The sequence below is a fragment of the Microcaecilia unicolor genome, chromosome 3, assembly GCF_901765095.1.
Source record: "Microcaecilia unicolor chromosome 3, aMicUni1.1, whole genome shotgun sequence".
NCBI classification, from domain to species: Eukaryota; Metazoa; Chordata; class Amphibia; order Gymnophiona; family Siphonopidae; genus Microcaecilia; species Microcaecilia unicolor.
Window position 1 is genome coordinate 64,344,607 of NC_044033.1, and position 22,860 is coordinate 64,367,466.

The 22,860-nt window shown below is 43.2% G+C and overlaps 1 protein-coding gene across 1 annotated transcript in view; it reads right to left on the bottom strand.

Annotated features, from left to right (window-relative positions):
• The window catches only part of IARS2 (isoleucyl-tRNA synthetase 2, mitochondrial), a 229,425-nt gene extending 207,300 nt beyond the window's left edge, over positions 1–22,125 (bottom strand). The window contains exons 1-3 of the mRNA XM_030196012.1: positions 21,780–22,125; positions 12,046–12,168; positions 953–1,112 (exon numbers count right to left, since the gene is read on the bottom strand). Coding sequence (XP_030051872.1) covers positions 953–1,112; positions 12,046–12,168; positions 21,780–22,010 — 514 coding nt within the window. The 5' untranslated portion in view covers positions 22,011–22,125. The remainder of the gene's footprint in view (positions 1–952; positions 1,113–12,045; positions 12,169–21,779) is intronic.
• Between the last annotated feature and the right edge of the window lie 735 nt (positions 22,126–22,860).

Below are 22,860 nucleotides of genomic sequence, written 5' to 3' on the forward strand. Positions count from 1 at the left end.
ATCTAATAAGTAATTTTGATTGGGAGTATGCAGCGAATATTCCCTTAATAGATATTTCTACTTTGTAATCTTCTCTATTCCTTTGCTCCCCTAATTTTGAATTGTGGTCTGAGGAAGCTAATTAATCTTTTTCTTCTTGTTTAATTAATTGGATGGTATATTTTCTTTGGCTGTATTTCATAAACAAGTTATGCTTGTTAATTATATTGAAATAAATAAATAAAAACCCACCCTGGGCTGTTCGGCTTATTATTATATCGTCTATATACAGCCATATCAAAAACAATGATGAAATCTAAGTGAACCATACCCAGCGTGGATGCAAATTCTCTAGCTAAATCAACCAAAGAAATCAAATTTGTTGAACATGATCTCTCTTTGATAAAACCGTACTGCTTAGGATCCTGCAACATCTAGAGCAGCGGTTTTCAACCCAGTTCTTGGGGCACACCTAGCCAGTCAAGGTTTTCAGGACATCCTCACTGAATTCAATATGGATATCCTGAAAACCTCAACTGTCTAGGTATGCCCCAAGGTCTGGGTTGAAAACCTCTGATCTAAAGTATTGATAGCTCACTATACGTTTCTTCAGTAATGTTTTCATGAATTTTCCACGGCCTCCTTAACTCCAAGCCTCACAAAAAGATAGAATTTCTACTTTAAGCATATTCAAAATTCTTAGAACATGTATCTTCTGCTACTGAAAGCTGTCTGCTTGTCCTCTCTCTTAGCTGGCAATATAGCTCCCACTGCATGGTTCCACCGTCCTATGAGGAAATGAGGAGAGAAGGCAAGGATGCACGTAGCAACAGAGTAGACAAGAGCATATTTACTAAGTCTATTTTTATTAATGTAAGTGTACCATACTACCTGTCAGCATTGTACACATCCCTATTTGATGGTGAAAAATATTGTTTAAATGACCTGCTGCTTTAAAACAAAGATCTGTTACCCTTCTGCCTGATTTCCATTGTTGACAAATGTTGTGCATCTTCTCCAAGGTCAGTTAGTGCTTTCAGCTCTACAGGCAAACCGTGGCAATCCCATCCTGGCACATAATGTACCCTGTAGCCTCGCATCATCTGAAATCGATTAGCGATGTCCTTCAGAATCTGCAAAGCGAAAATAAGAGATTGTAGAACTAGAAAATGCACCTCTCTGCACAAAATGATGGCACTGATGTCCTTTAACCCAACAACTATCTCTGGAAAGTGCTAAAAAGCATCTGTATGCAAGCAGCATATTCTGAAGCTCTAATCTGTAATATCAAGACCAAGTCTATAGAGAGAGAAATCAAGGTTTTTATAAAGGAACACACATTTTAGGAATAAATAAGTTATTGCAGGATAGATACAGCTAGGTTAGGTAGGACAGTAATTTCATGACGGAAATTGTAAGCCACATTGAAAATGTGGGATACAAATGCAACAAATAAATAAATGGCCCTACACTCATACTTAGATGAAGCTATAGGGTTGAATTCTGAAAGCAAGCGCGAGGTGAAAACGGTCCGGTGCTATGACTCCCCCTTGACAAAGCGTTACCAGCGAAACAGGCACCTGTCGGGGAAAGCGGGCACACCGGCTGATGCGGATAAGTAAAGTGCAGCCATCAATGTTGTTAAGTCCACCTCAGAGTGAGATTGGAATAGGAGAAATTAGATGCACAGAGATTGGTAGTAAGGAGGAGGAAGGCGAGTCTATGATTATAAATACACACACAAGCTAAGACTCACCTTGTGGTGAAGTGAAATCAGCTGTGTAGATTTATGAGACTCCTCCTCCATTAGCAGTGGTTATAAGGTTATACACTACAGAGGTGGGCATTACTTTAAACAGTAGCTCTACTTCCAACCAATTTGATATTGTTGAGAATAGAGACCTGCCATTTTCATTGACAGTTATACTCAGCTAAGGCATTTTCTATCTTCTGTAGAGGTCAAGGCTAAGGTTCTACGGGATGATTCTTTTCTTGAAGATTTTTGTGAAGACTCCAGAGGAACGAAGGGGCTTATCTCTTGTCTATATAATTATCAGAGGAAGAATGTACACCCTTCCTTGCTACATCGCTCACGTTGGCATCGAGAGCTGGGGGCGACACTGGAGTATGAGGATTGGAATCTCATGGAAAGGGCCTTATTGAAAATATCTATATCTGTTCCCTTTAAAGAAAATGCTGTTAAAGTTTTGTATAGATGGTACCTGACTCCTGACAGATTACATCATATGTTCTCTGCTACTTCTCCCTTATGTTGGCGGGGATGTGAACAGAGAGGCACTATGGGGCATATTTGGTGGTCCTGTGTTAAGATGCGGGCATATCGGAGGCCCATTTAGTATAGGCTTCAGAGATGGTTGGGGAAGCCTGTTAAATGGTCCCCTGAATTTTTTCTATTTCCTAAGAAACCTCCTGGTCTCGTTAAAACTCAGGCTTTATTGGTCAGACACACGATGACTGCAGCTAGGGTGACTTTGGCTACCCAGTGGAAATCTTCCTGAGTTCCTTCTCTGACTCACTGGTTGAATAAATTGTGGTACATTTGTGAAATGGAGAAATTATGGGCTGTACGACGCCATACTCTTCCTAAGTGGGAAGCTATTTGGGAACCTTTCTTAAGTAATTGATCCGTTTAAGTGGTTTTGGGATTTAGTTGGGTTTGGATCTTCAGGGGTTTTTTTTTCTCTCTCTCTCTCTCTCTGTTTGAGACTCGGGGGAGAAGTGAGGGCTTAAGATGGGGGGGGGGGGGGGGGGGGTTCTATGAAAAACTTTCGAAATATTGAAGTTTGTGCTTTTGCCAACAATTACTATTTCAGAGTTTGTTTCTAGTTGTTACTCAGCATCTATGACCTGGGGATGCCTAGCATTGTAGTGTTGTTTGTTTGATTACCTTCAGTCTGTAAGCTCACTTTATGTTGTATTTTTTTTTTCAACTTTCAATAAAGACCTCTATAAATTAAAAAAACAAAAAAACAAAGCAAAACAGATTTTATGCCACTTATCCCAGGAATAAGCAGTGGAATTTCCCAAATCCATCTTAATAATGGCTTACAAACGCTTCTTTTAGGAAATTATCCAAACTTTTTTAAAATCCTGTTTTTACTACATTCTCTGGATCACTACAAATAACAAACATTAGACAACTGGGCCTCGCAACGGCTTGAAACTACAGTATATACAAACTGAGTGAGAGTGCAGCCTGGAACAGAATAAAAGAGGCCTTGGGGGGGAGGTGGAGTTGGATTCTAGACCCCAAACAAGATTCTGCAACATCATCTGCCTAAACAGACGGTCATGTCAGGTATCCTGCTCAAGGCACTAATGAGATATGAATATGTGGCCTGAAGACCACGTCACAGCCTTGCAAATTTCTTCAATAGAGGCTGACCTCAAGTGGGCTACTGATGCAGCCATGGCATAAGTGAAAAATGCAATCTGCCAGGCAATTGAAATTGTGCATTTCCCCGATGGTAACCCCCATCCTGCTGGGATCAAAAGAAATGGAAAACTGTGTGGACTGTCTGTGGGGTCTTGTCTGCGCCCATGTAATAGGCCAATGCAAGCTTGCAGTCCAAGTAACCTTCAGTAGGAACTTAGGGTGCATGTGGAGGACTACTCTGTTGTGATGAAACTTAGTACAAGGTGCATCCACTACTAAGGCCTGAAGCTCATCGACTCTACAAGCTGAAGTAACAGCCACCAAGAAAATGACCTTCCAGGTCAAGTACTTCAGATGGCAGGAAGTCAGAGGCTCAAAAGGAGCTTTCATCAGCTGGGTGAGAATGATGTTGAGATCCCATGACACTGGTGGAGGTTTGACAGGGGGCTTTGAGAAAAGCAAACCTCTCATGAAGCGAACTAAAGGCAGTCCAGAGATGGGCTTCCCTTCTACACGCTGATAAGCATTAATTGCACTGAGGTAAACCCTTGCGAAATTGGTCTTAAGACCAGACTCAGAAAGGTGCAGAAGGTATTCAAGCAGGGTCTGTGTAGGGCATGAAGTAGGATCTAGGACCTTGCCCTCATACCAGACAGCAAACTTTTAAAAACATTTAAAAAAAAGAGTAACACTGCTTGGTGGAATTTTTCCTGGAAGCCATCAAGACCTGATAGACACCCTCTAACAGACTAAGAGAAGCAAATTCTAGACTCTCAACATTCAGGCTGTGAGGGCCAGACACTGAAAACTGGGATGTAGAAGAGATCTCTCGTTCTGCGTGATGAGGGTTGGCAAACATTCCAATCTCCATGGTTCTTTGGAGGATAAATCCAAAGAGGGAATCAAATCTGTCGTGGCCAGAAAGATGCAATTAAAATCATGGTCCTGTGGTCTTGCTTTGGTTTCAGCAAAGTTTTCCCCACAAGAGAAGTGGGAGGATAAGCGTAGAGAAGACCAGTCCCCTATTGCAGGAGGAAGGCATCCAATGCTAGTCTGTCGTGAGCCTGAAGCCTGGAAAAGAACTGAGGGACTTTGTGATTCAGGTGCATGGCAAAGAGATCCACCGAGGGTGTGCCCCACACTTGGAAGATCTCGCGGGCAATGCTCATGTTGACAGACCACTTGTGCGGCAGCATAACCCTGCTCATTCTATCAGCCAGATTGTTGTTTTTGCCCGCCAGATAAATGGCTCAAAAGAACATGCTGTGCTGCCGAGCCCAGCACCACATCTGGACGGCCTCCTGACACAGAGGGTGTGATCTGGTGACCCCCTGCTTGTTGGTGTAATACGTTGCAACCTGGTTGTCTGTTTGAATGAGTACAATTTGGTGAGACAGTTGATCTCTGAAAGCCTTTAGAGTGTTCCAGATCACCCGGCATGCCAGAAGGTTGATCTGAAGATCTATGTCCTGGACTGACCAGGCTGCTTGAGTGTGAAGCCTATCCACAAGAGCTCCCCAACATAGGAGAGATGCATCCGTTTTCAGCACCTTTTGAAGCGGAGGAATTTTGAATGGGAGTCCCACAGTCAAACTGGATCGAATATTCCACCAGAACAGAGCATGAACAAGGTCTGGGAACACTTGGATTATATCTTCTAGACTTCCTGTGGCTTGGAACCACTGGGAGGCTAGGGTCCATTGGGCTGATCTCATATGAAGGTGTGTCATGGGTATCACAAACTATGGAAGCAATGTGGCCCAGCAACCTCAACATCTGCAAGCTGTGACCTGCTGACAGTCTCGAACCTGAGAAGCCAGGGAAGCTAGTGTCCGCCCTTGGTGCTGAGAGGAAGGCTCGAACCTTCTGTGTATCGAGCAGTGCTCTAATAAACTCCAATCGCTTAACAGGTTGAAGGTGGGACTTGGGGGTAGTTTATAACGAACCCTAGTAGCTCTAAGACCCAAACAGTCTTCTGCATGGAGTCCTGAGCACCATCTTCCGACGTCCACTTCATCTGCTGATCATCGAGATAAGGGAACACAGACACCCCCAGCCCGAGTAGTGATGCTGCAACTACTGCTAGGCATTTGGTAAAGACCCTGGGTGCTGATGCAAGGCCAAAAGGCAACACGTTGTACTGGAAGTGGTGCGCTCCCACCCGAAATTAAAGATACTTCCAATGGGCTGGAAGTATTGGGATGTGTGGATATATGCATCCTTTAAGTTCAGAATGCATAGCCAATCATGTTTCTGAATCATGGGAAGAACGGTGCCCAGGAAAACCATCCTGAACTTTTCTTTGAGCAGGATTTATTCAGGGCCCTTAGGTCTAGGATGGGACGCATCCCCCCTGTCTTATTTTGGTCAAGAAATTACCTTGAATAGAATTCTCGCTCTTCTTCCCCTGGTAGAATAGGTTTCGACTACATGGGCCTTCAGAAGGGCAGAGAGTTCCTCTGCAAGCACCTTTTGTAGAAAAATTTCAGTCTCCTTCCGACTGGAAGATTGTCCAGTATGGAAGCGTCTATGCTCTGCTAGAGCCAGTCAAAGGTTCACCCCTTGCTTTTGCTGGGGAGCAGAAGGGCCTCAGGCGCACAGTGTTGATGAGAACGAGAGCGCTGGTGTTGAGTATGAGCAGCCTAGCAAGAGGAAGCAGCATACCTACGCCTCTGTGGGTAGTAGGCATCCTTCCCTGACTTACCAAAATACCTCCTGGATGAGGAGAAAGATGCAGAAGGCATCCAGCGGGAGACAGAAGAGATGGTACTGGTACGTTTCTTGATTTGGCCAGCAACATCCTCAATTTTATCTCCAAAAAGGTTATCCCCCTGGCATGGGGCATCCACCAACCTCTGCTCAACACAATGCTCCAAGTCAGAAACACGCAGCTATGAGAGTCTGCACATTGCTATACTCCGAGCAGAGATCCAGTATGCCACGTCAAAAGTGTCATAAGAGCCCTTGGGCAAGAACTTAGGCATGCCTTCTGATGCTTGGCCAAGTGGCGTACCAACCCAGCCTGCTCCGGAGAGAAATTCTGCAATGTCCAACAACTTACGCACCAAGTCCCACAAGTAGACGCTCGTAAAGATCTGGTAAGTCTGACTGAACACAGGACATGAGCATTGAAGCCTGGAACATCTTCCTCTCAAAACAGTCCAAGGTTCTAGCTTCTCTGCCTGAGGGTGCCAAGGCATAATCCCTAGTATTATTGGCTCTTTTGAGAGCAGATTCAATCACCATGGAATTGTGAGGCAACTGGGGTCTGGGTGTTAATCTTCTTGGGCGTGACAGGGACCGACAGAAAGGACTCCCAGGTCTAATCGAGGACTTCCTTGAGTACCTCGTGGAGAGACGGTCACAGCCTCCCAAGGAGGAGACATATAGTCTAGGACCTCAAGCATCTTAGCCCTAGGCTCGTCCTCCACTTCCAAAGGAAACGGAATGGCCGAAGCAATTTCCTTTACAAAAGATGGAAATGAAAGGCTCTCCAAGGAAGACTTTCACATTTCAAGTGGAGGCGAGGGTTCAGAGAGGATGCCATAGGACTCATCCAAGGAAAAGTAGTTTGTATCCTCCTCTGAGCGTTCATCATCAGTGTCGGACAAAACGTCCGCATGGGAATGTTGAGACTGAGCCTGCCTCGACGTAGAGGAACCATGTGCGTCAAGGAGCTGGCTCATGCCTAGACTCCGGTGAAGCTTCCTCCACCAACTTCGAGGGGGTACCAGCCTGGGTGGCAGTTGACACCAGTACCACAAGCAACTCCAGCGTCGGAGACCACACCGCAGGCTGAGGGCCAAGTGGGGTTGCAATGGGCGGTACGGCAGACACAAGCACCTCTGGTACCGACGCACACCATTACATAAGGCTATCCAGCAGTTCAGGTATCAAGGCCCAGATACACTCATAGAGGGACGACATAGGGGAAAAGCTGGGTACTGGCCCAGCTCGGAGCCTGGTGCATCGGCACCTCTTAAATGGAGGGGGGAGCGATCCTCCCGGTGCCAGAGCTTCTCTGGTGCTGATTCCCTCGACACCCCGGATCTTCCGACATCATGCGTTGAGGAGGACCAGTGCCAATGCTTCTTAGCTTTTGCCCAAAGCTCTGCACCGAGACTCCAACCAACGAGGATGATGTCAAATCCTCATGTTGCCTCGGGGTCTGATCCAACACTGGTCAGTCTCGGAGGCCCTGTCCAGTAGCCAGCATCAAGACAGGTGGAGACCCACTCAATGCACTACTGCTCCTAGCATCCATAGGTTTCAAAGCAGCCACACCTGGGACCGATGCAGTCTTTGACGTCGATGACACTGACCCCGATGTCGATGCAAACATCGAGGACTTTGACCTGGCTCCAAAAATCTTTTCCCAATGAGCCTCTCTGGACACCTGTGTTGTCTTGTGCAAACGCAGTTAGTAGGACTATGGTCGGGCCCTAAGCACTCCTGGACCGGATGGTATTCATCCCAGAGTACTGATAGAACTGAAAAATGAACTTGCGGAGCTATTGTGATTATTATATATTGACCATGTTTATCATTATCCTTATTGCTATCCCTAATCTTTTCCTCTCCATCTTCCTACGCCCACTTCCTTCTGCACCTCATTCCTCCTATGTTCAATTTACTCATACACCTAATTCCTCCTTTGTTCAATTTACTTATCCGTTAACCCCACTAATATTACGTTTACTACAAATTGTATACTCTTTTTATGACTTGCAATTCTCCTTATTGTTACTATATAAGCCGCATTGAGCTTGCCATGTGTGAGAAAGCGTGGGGTACAAATATAATAAATAAATAAATAAGTTAGTAATATTGGCTTTTCAACCAGGCTTTTAATGGAAGAAGTTAACTAACTTCTTAGTCTCACACACGAAGAGTGACACAGGCTGCACATACTGCAGCAGGACATGTTGTTTATTCACTCTTACCCTAGCTAAGATAACATTTAATCATCTCTCTGACCTCATGTGCAACTTTCTTTAAATTAGTCACCTTATTTTTAAAATCCTCTTACCTATATGTTCCATCTTTGTGTCTACCCTACGCTGTCTATTAAAATGTTCTATTACATACTGTGTTGACATTGTAAGTAGTATACTATGAGGTGTATTTTCAAAGCACTTAGATTTACAAAGTTCCACAGTAACCTATGGAACTTTGTAAGTCTAAGTACTTTGAAAATGAGCCCCTATGTCATACTTTGTATTATTTGAATATTTTTATTGCTGTAATTGTATATTGCTTATGTTTGATTTATTCTTACTGTACACTGCCTTGAGTGAATGATTTCAAAAAGGTGGTAAATAAACACAAATAAATAATATGTAATTTATCCTTAAAATTGAGCATGGTACCGGAAAATTGGAGGGTGGCTAATGTAATGCCGATTTTTTAAAAAGATTCCAGAGGAGATATGGGAAATTATAGGCCAGTGAGTCCGACGTTGGTGCTGAGCAAAATGGTAGAGACTATTATAAAGAACAAAATTACAGAGCATATTAAAAAGCATGGATTAATGAGACAAAGCCCACATGGATTTAGTGAAGGGAAATCTTGCCTCACCAATCTATTACATTTCTTTGAAGGGGTGAACAAACATGTGGATAAAGGTGAGCCGGTTGATATTGTGTATCTGGATTTTCAGAAGGTGTTTGACAAAGTACATCATGAAAGACTCCAGAGGAAATTGGAAAGTCATGGGATAGGAGGTAGTGTCCTATTGTGGATTAAAAACTGGTTAAAAGATAGAAAACAGAGAGTAGGGTTAAATGGTCATTATTCTCAATGGAGAAGGGTAGTTAGTGGGGTTCCCCAGGGGTCTGTGCTGGAACCGCTGCTTTTTAACATATTTATAAATGACCTAGAGATGGGAGTAACTAGTGAGGTAATTAAATTTGCTGATGACACAAAGTTATTCAAAGTCGTTAAATCGCGGGAGGATTGTGAAAAATTACAAGAGGACCTTACAAGACAGGGTGACTGACCGTCCAAATGGCAGATGACGTTTAATGTGAGCAAGTGCAAAGTAATGCATTGGGGAAAGAGGAACCCGAATTATAGCTACGTCATGCAAGGTTCCACGTTAGGAGTCATTGACCAAGAAAGGGATTTATAGGTGTTGTCGTTGATGATACGTTGAAACCTTCCGCTCAGTGTGCTGCTGCGGCTAAGAAAGCAAATAGAACGTTAGGTATTATTAGGAAAAGGAATGGAAAAAAAAAAAAAAAAAAAAAGAGGACGTTACAATGTCCTTGTATTGCTCCATGGTGCAACTGCACCTCGAATATTGTGTTCAATTCTGGTCGCCGCATCTAAAAAAAAGATATTGTGGAATTAGAAAAGGTGCAGAGAAGGTCGATGAAAATGATAAAGGGGATGGGATGACTTCCCTATGAGGAAAGGCTAAAGTGGCTAGTGCTCTTCAGCTTGGAGAAAAGGTGGCTGAGAGGAGATACGATAGAGGTCTATAAAATGAGTGGAGTTGAACGGGTAGACATGAAGCGTCTGTTTACTCTTTCCAAAAATACCAGGACTAGGGGGCATGCGATGACGCTACAATGTAGTAAATTTAAAACGAATTGGAGAAACTTTTTCTTCATTCAACATGTAATTAAACTCCGGAATTCGTTGCCAGAGAATGTGGAAAAGGCGGTTAGCTTAGAGTTTAAAAAAAGGTTTGGATGGCTTCCTAAAGGAAAAGTCCATAGACCATTAATAAATTGGACATGGGGAAAATCCACTATTTCTGGGATAAGCAGTATAAAGTGATTTGTACTTTTTTGGGATCTTGCCAGGTATTTGTGATGTGGATTGGCCACTGTTGAAAATAGGATGTTGGGCTTGATGGCAGAGACGGTCCAACTGCACCAGGTACAGCGCTTAAAGCTACTGGGAACTTTAAATGACATGGACGGAAAAACGTCCACAATGAAATCAAACGGCTCGATGGTGACGGAAAAAGAGGCAAGGCACTGAGAAAAAAAAAAAATAAAAAAAGAGATGGGGAAAACCCCAACCAGAGACTAGGCCTAAATGTGGCCTACCGGAAAATAAATGAAATTTTCAAAAGAAAGAAAGGGCAAAATTACTAAAAAGAAATTAAGGGAAGAGGGAAAAGGGGACCTGAAGACAGGCAGAAGAAAAAGTGTTCCCGAAAATAGCCAAAAGGCACCAAAAAAGCTCTTTGGTCAGGCGTGTGAAGAGCCACTGGGAAAAAAAACCACAGCCTCTCTTCACTGCAGTAAAAAAAAAAAAAAAAAGAACTGCAGGAGACACGCCCTTACAACAGACTGGAAGGCACTTGTGCATGCATGGTGGAGCGTGTCTCACGCTCCACAAAACTCTGTTTTGAGTTTGTTAGAAGCTCCGGACCGGGCAAAGTGGCGCCGCGTTACCCACTTGTGAGAATAAATAGGCCTTCTTGTCCTCAGAGAAAACTGTCTTAAGGGTAATATCTTTTAAGGTTGCAAAATCCAAGTTTCAAAAAGAGGCTGAACTACTGTAGCCAAGACCAAGTTTAAATCCCAGAGAGGATCAATGGATGACATGGAGAATTGACAGTTTGTCAAAGGATAGAGAAGCATTGGGCTTAATGTTAATTGCTGCAAGTTGGCCAAGAAGATTGTTGTACTTGATGTGTCTGACAGTAGAGGATCTCTATCTCTGGCAAGCAGGGATCATCTGTAGTTTCAAGCATGCTGGTTATCCTTTGACTAACTGTCAATGAGTGGTTACAGCAGACATACATACAGAAGACCCAAATGTGGCCACAGCTGAATAAAGGCATCTATTCCTTTTGATGTCCAATCCTTTTCTACAAAATTCTGCTGAAAAAGGCTGCAATCTTTGCATTCAAATAACACTATATGTATCACTTCCTAGCTGGCATCCTCCACTAGACTCCATTCTCCCAATCCAAGGGAATTATTGTTGAGCTAATCCACCCAGATAGTTTGGGTCTTGGCCACATGTGCCGCGAAGATGTCTTCCAGATTCTTCTTTGCCCAATCAATTAACATCTGTACCTCTTTTGCCAATTGCAGACTTGTTCCTCCTCCTTGTTTGCTGACATAGGCTTCTGCCATCGCGTTGTTGGAGAATCTTACTGCTTTATTTTGAACTGAAAAAACTCCAGGAAAGCTAAGAAGATTGCCCATGTTTCTAGACAGTTGATTGACCCCTGAGCTTCCACTAAGGACCATTGAGACTGTCCTGACAAATGGGCACAATGTGCTTCCCAACCTGTGACACTTATATCCATCATTGCAAGATCACTAGAGATTGCACAGGAAGCCTACCACCTGCTGGAGACTGAGAAGTACTACTTGGCCAGGGGGGTGCAAAGGGTTCTTGTTCTCAAGTCTCCAACTGCTAGAAGGACATCACAAACCCAAGTATCTGGGCTGGTCCTGGTTGATCAAAGCTGTTAGAGGCATTTATTCAGTTGCATACTGTTTGCTAGAACGTGGAAAGACGACGCAAGGCAGTCAATACAGGTTAACATGCTATCTATGGATTTACAGAGCTGCAAACATACACATCTAGAAAAGAATACATACTTGCAAACAATGATATCGTCAAATAAGACAGTTCTCTATACTTGTCCTTCAGAGAAAGCTGCACTATATCAAAGCCTATGCTGACAATGAGCTTACCTTATTTAATGAATGGCCAACATGAGGGTCCCCATTGGCATATGGAGGTCCATCGTGGAGGCAAAATTCTTTCTTTGTCTTCCTCTCCCGTTGCCATAAGTACAGCTCTGTAAAACTACATTTCTATGAAAACAAAAATGGAGAATATGATTGAGTTTACTGAAAAAGGGAAAGGGGTTTGGATTTAGCTCATGCCTTTTTTTCAGTAGTAATTCAAGGCGAGTTACATTCAGGTACTGCGAGTATTTCTCCATTCCCATAGAACTTACAATCTTAGCTTGTACTCGAGACAATGGAAGGTTAAATGACTTACATAGTAACACAGTAACATAGTAGATGACGGCAGAAAAAAGACCTGCACGGTCCATCCAGTCTGCCCAACAAGACAACTCATGTGTGCTACTTTTTGTGTATACCCTACTTTGAATTGTACCTATGCTCTTCAGGGCACAGACCGTATACGTCTGCCCAGCACTATCCCTGCCTCCCAACCACCAGCCCCGTCTCCCAACCACCGGCTCTGGCACAGACCGTATAAGTCTGCCCAGCACTATCCCTGCCTCCCACCACCGGCTCTGGCACAGACCGTATAAGTCTGCCCAGCACTATCCCTGCCTCCCAACCTCCAGCCCCGCCTCCCAACCACCGGCTCTGGCACAGACCGTATAAGTCTGCCCAGCACTATCCCCGCCTCCCAACCTCCAGCCCCGCCTCCCACTACAGTGGGATTTGAAACTTTGCTTCCTTGGCTCTCAACTAGAGAATGAGAAGGGGATGGGGATACATAATAACAAAATTTTTTTAGAGGAGACCATCCTGCGAGGACAGTAAAATGCCTTGCTCCCATTGTAAAAAAAAAAAAAATAATAACAAAGGCAACCCCCCCCCCCCCAAAAAAAAAAAAACAAAAACAACAACAACATGTGATTATCCTTCCTGTGGGTTTGGCACCTCGCTCCCTTCCCTTTGCTCCCACCTATCATACAGGACTGCTACTCCTGCATCTTCTCCCCCCCTCCTGTCACAGTGCCTCTACCTTACATTATTGAGCCACCTGAGAGAAATTCCCAGAGGCCTGCTCAGGGGCCTTCCCTCTGCTGGGTCCTGCCTTTTGTTGCAACTTCCCGGGTACTGAAACAAATGAAAATATTAAATTGCTGATCTACTGTTAGTGACCTGTAACCTATCATTAAAATCATCCGTAGTACCTGAAGATTGGAAAGTGATAAACCAAACCGGCTTCATTGCTTATAATGGACTACATATTTTTCTTACCAATGACTTGAGACTTACCGACCTGTAGTTTCCCGCTTCTTCCCTGTCCCCGCTTTTGTGAAGAGGGACCATATCAGCTCATCTGCAGTCCTGAGGAACCTCCCATCTCCAAAGATCTACTAAATAAATTCTTAAGAGGATCCACCAGGATTTCTCTGAGCTCCATCAGTATCCCTGGGATGTATCCCATATATAGCTTTGCTTTGTCCACTTCATAGGCTCACTTCCACTCCTGTCTATTAAGGCCTCCTTGGGCACCTCTTTCTCCCTTCTCCCCCCCTCCAAGTCTTACAGCTTTCGCTTTTCGCACGCAGACTCTCTGCAGTCTGCGTGGTAATTTTCAGTGCCCTCAAGCGTTCTTCCTCCAGAAACGGCGATTCTGATAGTCAGACTTCTGCCAGCGTCAGGGTCTCTCCTCAGGCGCATCCCACCTACTGTTATGAGGTGGGATGCGCCTGAGAGGCCCTGACGCTGGCAAGAAAGCTGACTCACTGAATCGCCGGTGCCGGAGGGACAACGCTGCCAAAACGTCATGAGAGGAAACCTGATTTAAAAAGATCCACCTTCAGGAATTTGGTCATGCAAATGATCCAATATATCAACATAAATGGCAGTTTCAACACTATGTAAATTCCTTTCATCGTATCTCCATAAACTATATCAGGAAAACATTGCTTCACCACTAAGGAACTTAATGTAAGTATGTAAAGCATTTTATCCTCACTTTTAATCAAACCATCTTTCTACTGGTATGCATACTTGGAATGCTTGCAATAAAAAAGAAAACTGTGACTGTAGCCAATAGGTGAGTGCCCACACTCACGCTGCTACACTGTCCCCCCCCTCCCCCCCCACATCATACACAAACTCTGACAGCCTCTCCTCCCCACTCACATCATACACAAACTCTCCAAGGGACAATCGACACACATTCCTTCAACCCCCCCCCCCCCCCCCCCCCCACAAATAAGCATCATACACACACTGTGCCATGCAGAAACAGCATCCCTGTCACTCACACACACATTCCCCTCACAACCTCCTTAATACACAAACTCTAAAATGGCAAATCTACATCTCTATCTCTCACTCAGACACACACACACTCCCCCCAATCACCTACACAACATCATACACAAACTCTGTCACGGTGAATCTAGATCTCAGTCTCTCACTCACACCCCTCCTAAATACAAAAGTGAAACCATGGAGAATCACCATCTCTCACTCACACCCACAACCAAAGTCCACCCCCCCTCTCCACAAGAACATACACACACTCTGCCATGGAGAGACAGCATCTCTCTCTCACTCACACACACTCCCAGCCCCACCCCTTAATACACAAGCTCTAACATACAGAATCACCATTTCTCAATTACACCCACACACACAACCAACACAAAGAAAAAAAAAACATATTACACAAAATACAACAATGTAAATTATTCATTAGCATAACAACACATTTCTCCTAACAATCCCTTTCAAAACATTAATTGCAGGAAGCCAATACCTTGCTAGCGCCCGTTTCATTGGTTTCAGAAATAGGCCTTTTTTCCTAGTATTTAAATATAAACTCATAACTATTCAAGGCTTGTGAGGATGGGGCTGGGACAGCGACAAACTTTGTCCCTGTGCCATCCTCAGCTCTCAACACATTGCTCTAACCATTAATCTATTCCTCACTCCATGTTACAATGTGGCAAAGTATTAGATTTAGAATATACAACAGAAAAGCAGATACAGAGAAGCTATTGAGATAGTTGTGCATTACTAATCTAGTGTGACAGGAGGGATATTGACAATTTTTAATTATCTAATTGTAAAACTTCAAGAAGAAAACTGTTGTAGTAACATAAAGAACTGTTTTCTCACTACAATATGTATTCATTTTCTGTATTCTCTCTCCTGATGTTGTTCCAAACCACTTATAATAGTTTAAATGATTGTAAATCACTGACTGGATACACTAAAAAGTGGTCTACCCTGTTTCCCCGAAAGTAAGACATCCCCCGAAAATAAGACCTAGTAGAGGTTTTCCTGAATTGGTAGATATAAGGCCTCCCCCGAAAGTAAGACCTAGCAAATTTTTGTTTGAAAGCAGGGCCGCCGAGAGCCGGACAAGGCTGCCCTGGGCCGCCGCCCCCCCCCACCCGAGATCGCTGGGCCCCCCCACCCACCCTCCGTCGCTCCCGAAACTAACCTTAAATGCCTCCTTTCACCTTCGCAGCAAGCAGCAGCAGGGCAGACCTCTCCTTCCTTCCGTGCCCCGCCCTCGCGGACGTTACGTCAGGCAAGGGCGGGTCACGGAAGGAAGGAGTGGCCTGCCCTGCTGCTGCTTGCTGCGAAGGTGAAAGGAGGCGTTTAAGGTTAGTTCTGGGAGCGACGGAGGGTGGGCGGGCCAACCCCAATCCAACCCCGATGTTTCCCCGAAAAATAAGACAGCCCCTGAAAATAAGACCTAGCGCATTTTTGGGGTCAAAAATTAATATAAGACAATGTCTTATTTTCGGGGAAACACGGTATTAAGCACAATAACAATAAAAAGTTTATTCATAATTGTATGGCAAAAATAATGCATGCCAATGCAAAGCAGTAATCCAGCAGATGCGCAGTCATAGTTCTATGGACATATGCTGTACAGATGGACTCTACACGGACTGTGTTTCTGCAATCAAAAGCACTGTTGACAAAAATAAAACAGATACAGACAATAGTGTAAATGTGTATAAACATGCAACAAGTTACTGGATACACATTTTTCATTTTGTGTTGCACTAAGTGAAGTGAAAAGATATATATCCAGTGATTAAAGAGAGGTGCATAAGTGCATAAAAAACTGAGCAAAAACAGAGAATTGTGTGAAATTAATCCCAAATGTGATGCACACTGTGCTTATGGGTTAATACAGTCCAGCACATACCTTTGTGTATGTGGCATAAATTACAGACCAAGGAAGTCATAACCAATGACTGCATGCAGTAAATAACCTATGGAAGAATAAGTGCAAGGTGGAAAAACTGAAAGCCAAAGAACATGAGACTGAGTTATAGAGTTTGTGGAAACAGATGAAGAATCCTCTGCAGCAACTTCCTTCAGTTACCACTGTACCGGCTGCAATAACTGATTAACCTTCCTCCCTCAGAAAATGTGAAGTGTAAGATTAACCATTTTGAGTTTTTCTTATTTTCTTTAAGATTGTTTTCCTGATCTTGGATCTTCCAATTGTGGACAATTATGTAAATATATATTATATATTATTGAGAGAAAATGTTTTCCTTTTTATATTAATTTCTGTATTTCCTTACATTTATGTGATAAATGTGAATGTAATTAAGTAAAATGATAAATAAAATAAAATAAAAAAAAGAGCCTGCCTGAATCAGCTTGTGAACAGTATCATCTGAAAGAGAAAATTGTGCTCTACAACACCTGGGCAACAGTGACCATCAAACGGTTTGGTTTGATTTAACGGCTGTAGTGGAGGGCGGCCACTCAAAACTCAAAGTCCTGGATTTCAAGCGTGCTGACTTTACTAAAATGGGGGAATACCTGAGGAAGGAGATGATGGGCTGGGAGGAAGTACATGAAGTGGAAGGACAGTGGTCAAGGCTGAAAGAAGCTATAAATAAGGCCACGAACCTTTATGTAAGGAAAGTAAATAAAAGCAAGAGAAAAAGGAAACCAATATGGTTCTCCAAACAAGTGGCTGAGAAAATAAAGGCTAAAGAGTTGGCATTCCAGAAATACACAAAAACTCAAGAACAGGAACACAGGGAGGAATACAGGATGAAACTGAAAGAAGCCAAGAGAGAGATACGTCTGGCGAAAGCACAAGCGGAAGAACAAATGGCTAGAAATGTAAGGAGGGGTGACAAAAATTTCTTCAGGTATATTAGTGAAAGGAGAAGGACTAAAAAGGGAATTGTGAGACTAAAAGATACAGCGAAACGCTATGTAGATAATGATGAAGAAAAAGCAAATTTGCTAAATAGATACTTTTGTTCTGTTTTCACAGAAGAAAATCCTGGAGCAGGACCGCGATGGACTGGAAAAAGTACAAATGAAAATGAAGCGGATACAGCATCATTTACAGAAGAGAGTGTGTATGAACAACTTGTAAAGCTAAAGGTGGACAAAGCCCTGGGACCGGACGGGATCCACCCCAGGATATTGAGGGAGCTCAGAGAGGTTCTGGCGGGTCCTCTTAAAGATTTGTTTAATAAATCCTTGGAGACGGGAGAGGTTCCGAGGGATTGGAGAACGGCAGAGGTGGTCCATCTTCACAAAAGTGGTGATAAGGAAGAAGCTGGAAACTACAGGCCGGTAAGCCTCACTTCGGTTATTGGAAAAGTAATGGAAGCGATGCTGAAGGAAAGGATAGTGAATTTCTTGGAAGCCAATAAGTTGCAAGATCCGAGACAACATGGTTTTACCAAAGGGAAATCGTGCCAAACGAATCTCATTGAGTTATTTGATTGGGTGACAGGAGAATTGAATCAGGGACGAGCTATAGACGTATACAAATGCAATAAATAAATCTACTTAGATTTCAGCAAAGCTTTTGACACAGTTCCCCACAGGAGGCTCTTTAATAAACTGGATGGGCTGAAGATAGGACCCGAAGTGGTGAACTGGATTAGGAACTGGTTGATGGACAGAAGCCAGAGGGTGGTGGTAAATGGAGTTCGCTCGGAGGAGGGAAAGGTGAGTAGTGGAGTGCCTCAAGGATCGGTGCTGGGGCCGATTCTGTTCAATATATTTGTGAGTGACCTTGCCGAAGGGTTAGAAGGTAAAGTTTGCCTATTTGCGGATGATTCTAAGATCTGTAACAAAGTGGACACCCCGGAGGGAGTGGAAAACATGAAAAAGGATCTGAAGATGCTAGAAGAATGGTCTAAGGTTTGGCAATTAAAATTCAATGCCAAGAAATGCAAAGTGATGCACTTAGGGAATAGAAATCCACGGGAGACGTATGTGTTAGGTGGCGAGAGTCTGATAGGTACTGACGGGGAGAGAGATCTTTGGGTGATAGTATCTGAGGATTTGAAGGCGACAAAACAGTGTGACAAGGCAGTGGCTGTATCTAGAAGGTTGTTGGGCTGTATAGAGAGAGGTGTGACCAGCAGAAGAAAGGGAGTGTTGATGCCCCTGTATAAGTCGTTGGTGAGGCCCCATCTGGAGTATTGTGTTCAGTTTTGGAGGCCGTATCTTGCTAAGGATGTAAAAAGAATCGAAGCGGTGCAAAGAAAAGGTACGAGAATGGTATGGGATGGGATTTGCGTTACAAGACGTACGAGGAGAGACTTGCTGACCTGAACATGTATACCCTGGAGGAAAGGAGAAACAGGGGTGATGTGATACAGACGTTCAAATATTTGAAAGGTATTAATCCGCAAATGAACCTTTTCCGGAGATACGAAGGCGGTAGAACGAGAGGACATGAAATGAGATTGAAGGGGGGCAGACTCAAGAAAAATGTCAGGAAGTATTTTTTCATGGAGTGGTGGATGCTTGGAATGCCCTCCTGCGGGAGGTGGTGAAGATGATAACGGAATTCAAACATGCATGGGATAAACATAAAGGAATCCTATTCAGAAGAAATGGATCCTCAGGAGCTTAGCCGAGATTGGATAACAGAGCCGGTAGTGGGAGGCGGGGCTGGTGGTTGGGAGGCGGGGATAGTGCTGGGCAGACTTATACGGTCTGTGCCAGAGCCGATGGTGGGAGGCGGGGATAGTGCTGGGCAGACTTGTACGGTCTGTGCCCTGAAAAAGACAGGTACAAATCAAGGTAAGGTATACACAAAAAAGTGGCACATTTCTTGGGCAGACTGGATGGCCGTGCAGGTCTTTTTCTGCCGTCATCTACTATGTTACTATGATATGTTTTTGTTTTGCAATGCCACCATTAAGTAGCCATTTACTCAGGTCAAAGTATGTTATAGTCGCGACCAATTTTGATGCACACTTTGAGTCAACTTGTTAGACTGGATTTTGCATCCATAATGTTAAAATGTATTTCATCGGAATTAGCATCAAAATCTGTAAAGGATTTGAATTTTTTAGCCATTCTTATAAATGTGTTTGGATTTTATTAGACCCCAAAAATGGCATTTTGGTAAATGATGCATGCTCATGGACTGAGAACCTTTCAGAAAAGGGGGTCTAGATCTGCAACTATTGCAGTTAGAGACCTCAAATTTTGGGAAACTTCGTTTAACACCTGACGCGCAACAGATACAATTTGAACAAAATTGGAGACATGATGGTGGGAAGGTTTAGACCACTTGGCATGGAATGACCCATTGGAATGCTTTTGTGTTTCACATATGTTCTGATGTTTATCAACATTTGTTTATTTCCGATCTGAAGAAGGTGCGTTACCTTTGAAAGCTAATAAAAAAACATTAAGTTAATCCAACAAAAAAGGTATCACTTTATTTTCTCTGTTTTGATTTATTTCTATTTATAACCTGTCATTAAACTCATCCATAGTACCTAAAGATTGAAGGGTGAAATTTAACGCCAATTTTTTAAAAAGTGATCCAGGAGTAATCTGAGAAACCACAGGTTGGTAAGCCTGATATCAGTGCCAGGAAAAATAGTGGAAACTATTATAAAGAATAAAATTACCAAACACATAGACAAACATGTCTATGGTTTAATGGGACAGAGTCAACATGGAGTCAGCCAAGGGAAATCTTGTCTCACCAATTAGCTTCATTTCTATGAAGGTATAAATAAACATGTAGATAAAGGTGAGCAGGTTGATGTAGTGTATCTAGATTTTTCAGAAAGCTTGTGACAAAATCCCTGACTAAAGGCTATTGAGAAAATTAAAAAGCCATGGGATAGGAGGCAATGCTCTGTTGTGGACTGGGAACTGGTTAATGCATTGAAATCAGAAGTGATGGCCATTTCTCTCAACGAAGGAAGGTGAATAGTGGAGTGCCTCGGTGATCTGTACAGGGACTAATGCTATTTAACTTTTATAAATGACCTGGAAATGGGAACGATGAGCAAGGTGATTAAATTTGCAGACGACACAATACTGTTCAAAACTGTTACAACGCATGCAAACTGTGAGAAATTGCAGGAAGACCTTAGGAAATTGAAACACTGGGCATCCAAATGGCAGAGAAAAGTTAATGTGGACAAGTGCAAAATGCACATTGGGAAGAATAATCAAAATGGTAGTTGCCTGATGCTAGGTTATACTTAAGTAGTCGCCACTCAAGAAAAATATCTAGTCATCATGACAATACATTGAAATTACATGGGAGAGGACTGAATAAAAACTATAATTAATATTGCTGACAGAACTAGAATAATAAGAATTAAAATGACATGTTCTACTTTTTATTCATACACAAATTTTGATTCTTAAAAAAAATATCCTTGCTGTGAAGAAGGCCTGTATATCTGTATATCATACCAATATAAAAAGGCATTCCTGTCTCTCTTTCCAGTTTAACCCACAGTGCCTCTTCCTTACCCTGGAGTTGCCAAAAAGATATGTAAAACCAGAATACGCTATGATAAATTTGCTTTCACTATTTCAATGTCTTCCTGTAGCACAATCCTTGAAAACCTCCAATTTAATTTAATCTGGAATTTATATTCTGTTTTTCCAAAGATTGAGGTCCAAGTTTAGTGTGGATTACAAAACATCATAAAGATGTATATTTCATACTTAAGTGCCTGGACTCAGCAACACAACGAAACCAAGGAACATTATATAACTTCTTCTCTCGATTCTATTATGTGTCTGTAACACATGCATCTCATTCTCTACCACATCACTCTGTATTTGTTTCATCACCGGAGGCGGCTTACATTGCGCCTGTAAATAGGTGGGAAAATGTGGGGTACAAATGCAACAAATAAATAAATAAAATAAATAAAAGTCAACAAATCCTAATCAAGTATACAAGTTTAAAGATTAAACAAACATGATATGCTGTATAAATATCCAAACCGTAATCTGTATAAATTGAACACTAATCTGCAAGCGATTGTAGGCTCTTTAAAGTTGGGAATATGAGTCCCAGTGCATCCTGAGAAAAAAACACTTCCTGTATCACAAAACAACTGCTTGCTCCAATAAATTAAAACACACACACAATAACATAACTTTCTTAACCACGACCCCCCCCCCCCCCCCCCCCCCAGCTATATAACCAAAAATATTCCTTTAATTTCGAGTTTGACAGATTGCTATTAGGTGCTGGTTTTGGCTTAACCCATTGGGGAGGGAAGGCTATGACAGTGTTCTACGTTTATTCTACCAAGGTTTCCAAAACAAGACATATCATCTTCCTACTAATGAACAGTGCTATGGTGACAGATATAGCCCCATTCCCACTGACAGCATCTCAACCAGAGACTGCTTCATCCGACCTACGCAAGAAAACTCTCTGGAAAAAGGACATCCATCACCGTCTCCCACAATACCTGCTGAATCTCCAATTCCTTCTCTAGCTGCTGCTTGCCACTAAGTCGCGCAGGAAAACTGGTGGTCGGGAGAAGAATGGTGTCCCGGAACTTGCCCGTCACCTCTGGGTTGCCATTCTTGTCACTATCAGCAGGACTTGAAGAGAAGCGCACCGTACCAAGAGCTCGGCAGCGCCACCATAAACCACCAGCCGTTGCTGTCCAGGGCTGCGGCCGCAGAGCTGAAAACATCTCGACATAAGGAAACTACTCCGGTTCCAACCTGAGTACCAAACACAAGGGCACCACAAGTGGGGCACCACCACGCACGCGCCAAAATGCAAACTACGAGCTACCAATAAGGACACACGTCCAGCCGCTATATACGCTACGGACCACCGTTAAGGACATACTTCCTGCAGTGCGTACACACTCTAAAGTAGTACGAACTACGGGCCGCCGGCAAGGACCTTTTTCCGCCACTCCACTCCTTTAGCCTAAGGAGGTTGGATGAAAATTACCTCCTCAAGGACTTCCTTGCTTTACCTTTAGGTGTTTACCAGCACTTCTACAACAGCTACGGGCAGACGAAGGGACATACTGTGTTATTGGCCAGAACAAAACAATTAATGCTATCGCTATTGAAAACAATTGCAAACTTTCTATTAAACCTATTAGATTTTGCATTCCCTCTGTTAGGAGGGGATCGAGGGAATGTAAGGAGGGGTGTTGGAGTGTTTTCGTGGGATCTGTGAAGAGTTATAGGGACGGTGTAATCCGGGAAGATCCCGAGGATCCCGCTGTATCCGTTTTTTACCTTTTGCCAGGGTTATATTTCAAAACATATTTTGTCAGTGGTTTAGTTATTTGGCAACGCTGTATCGGGAATTTCAGTACTGCGCTGTATGCCTTTATTTTTTCTTGATGATAAACCCCTGGAAAACTCCCCAAACCTATCCCCGATCCCCTCCTAACAGGGGCTGCAAAACCTAGGAGATTTAAAAGCTATTGTTTTCAATAGCAATTGTTTTGTTTTGGCTAATATGGCGGCTGTGCGGGGAAGGGTCACTTCTGCTTTCTGACATCATGCTACCTCCTGTCA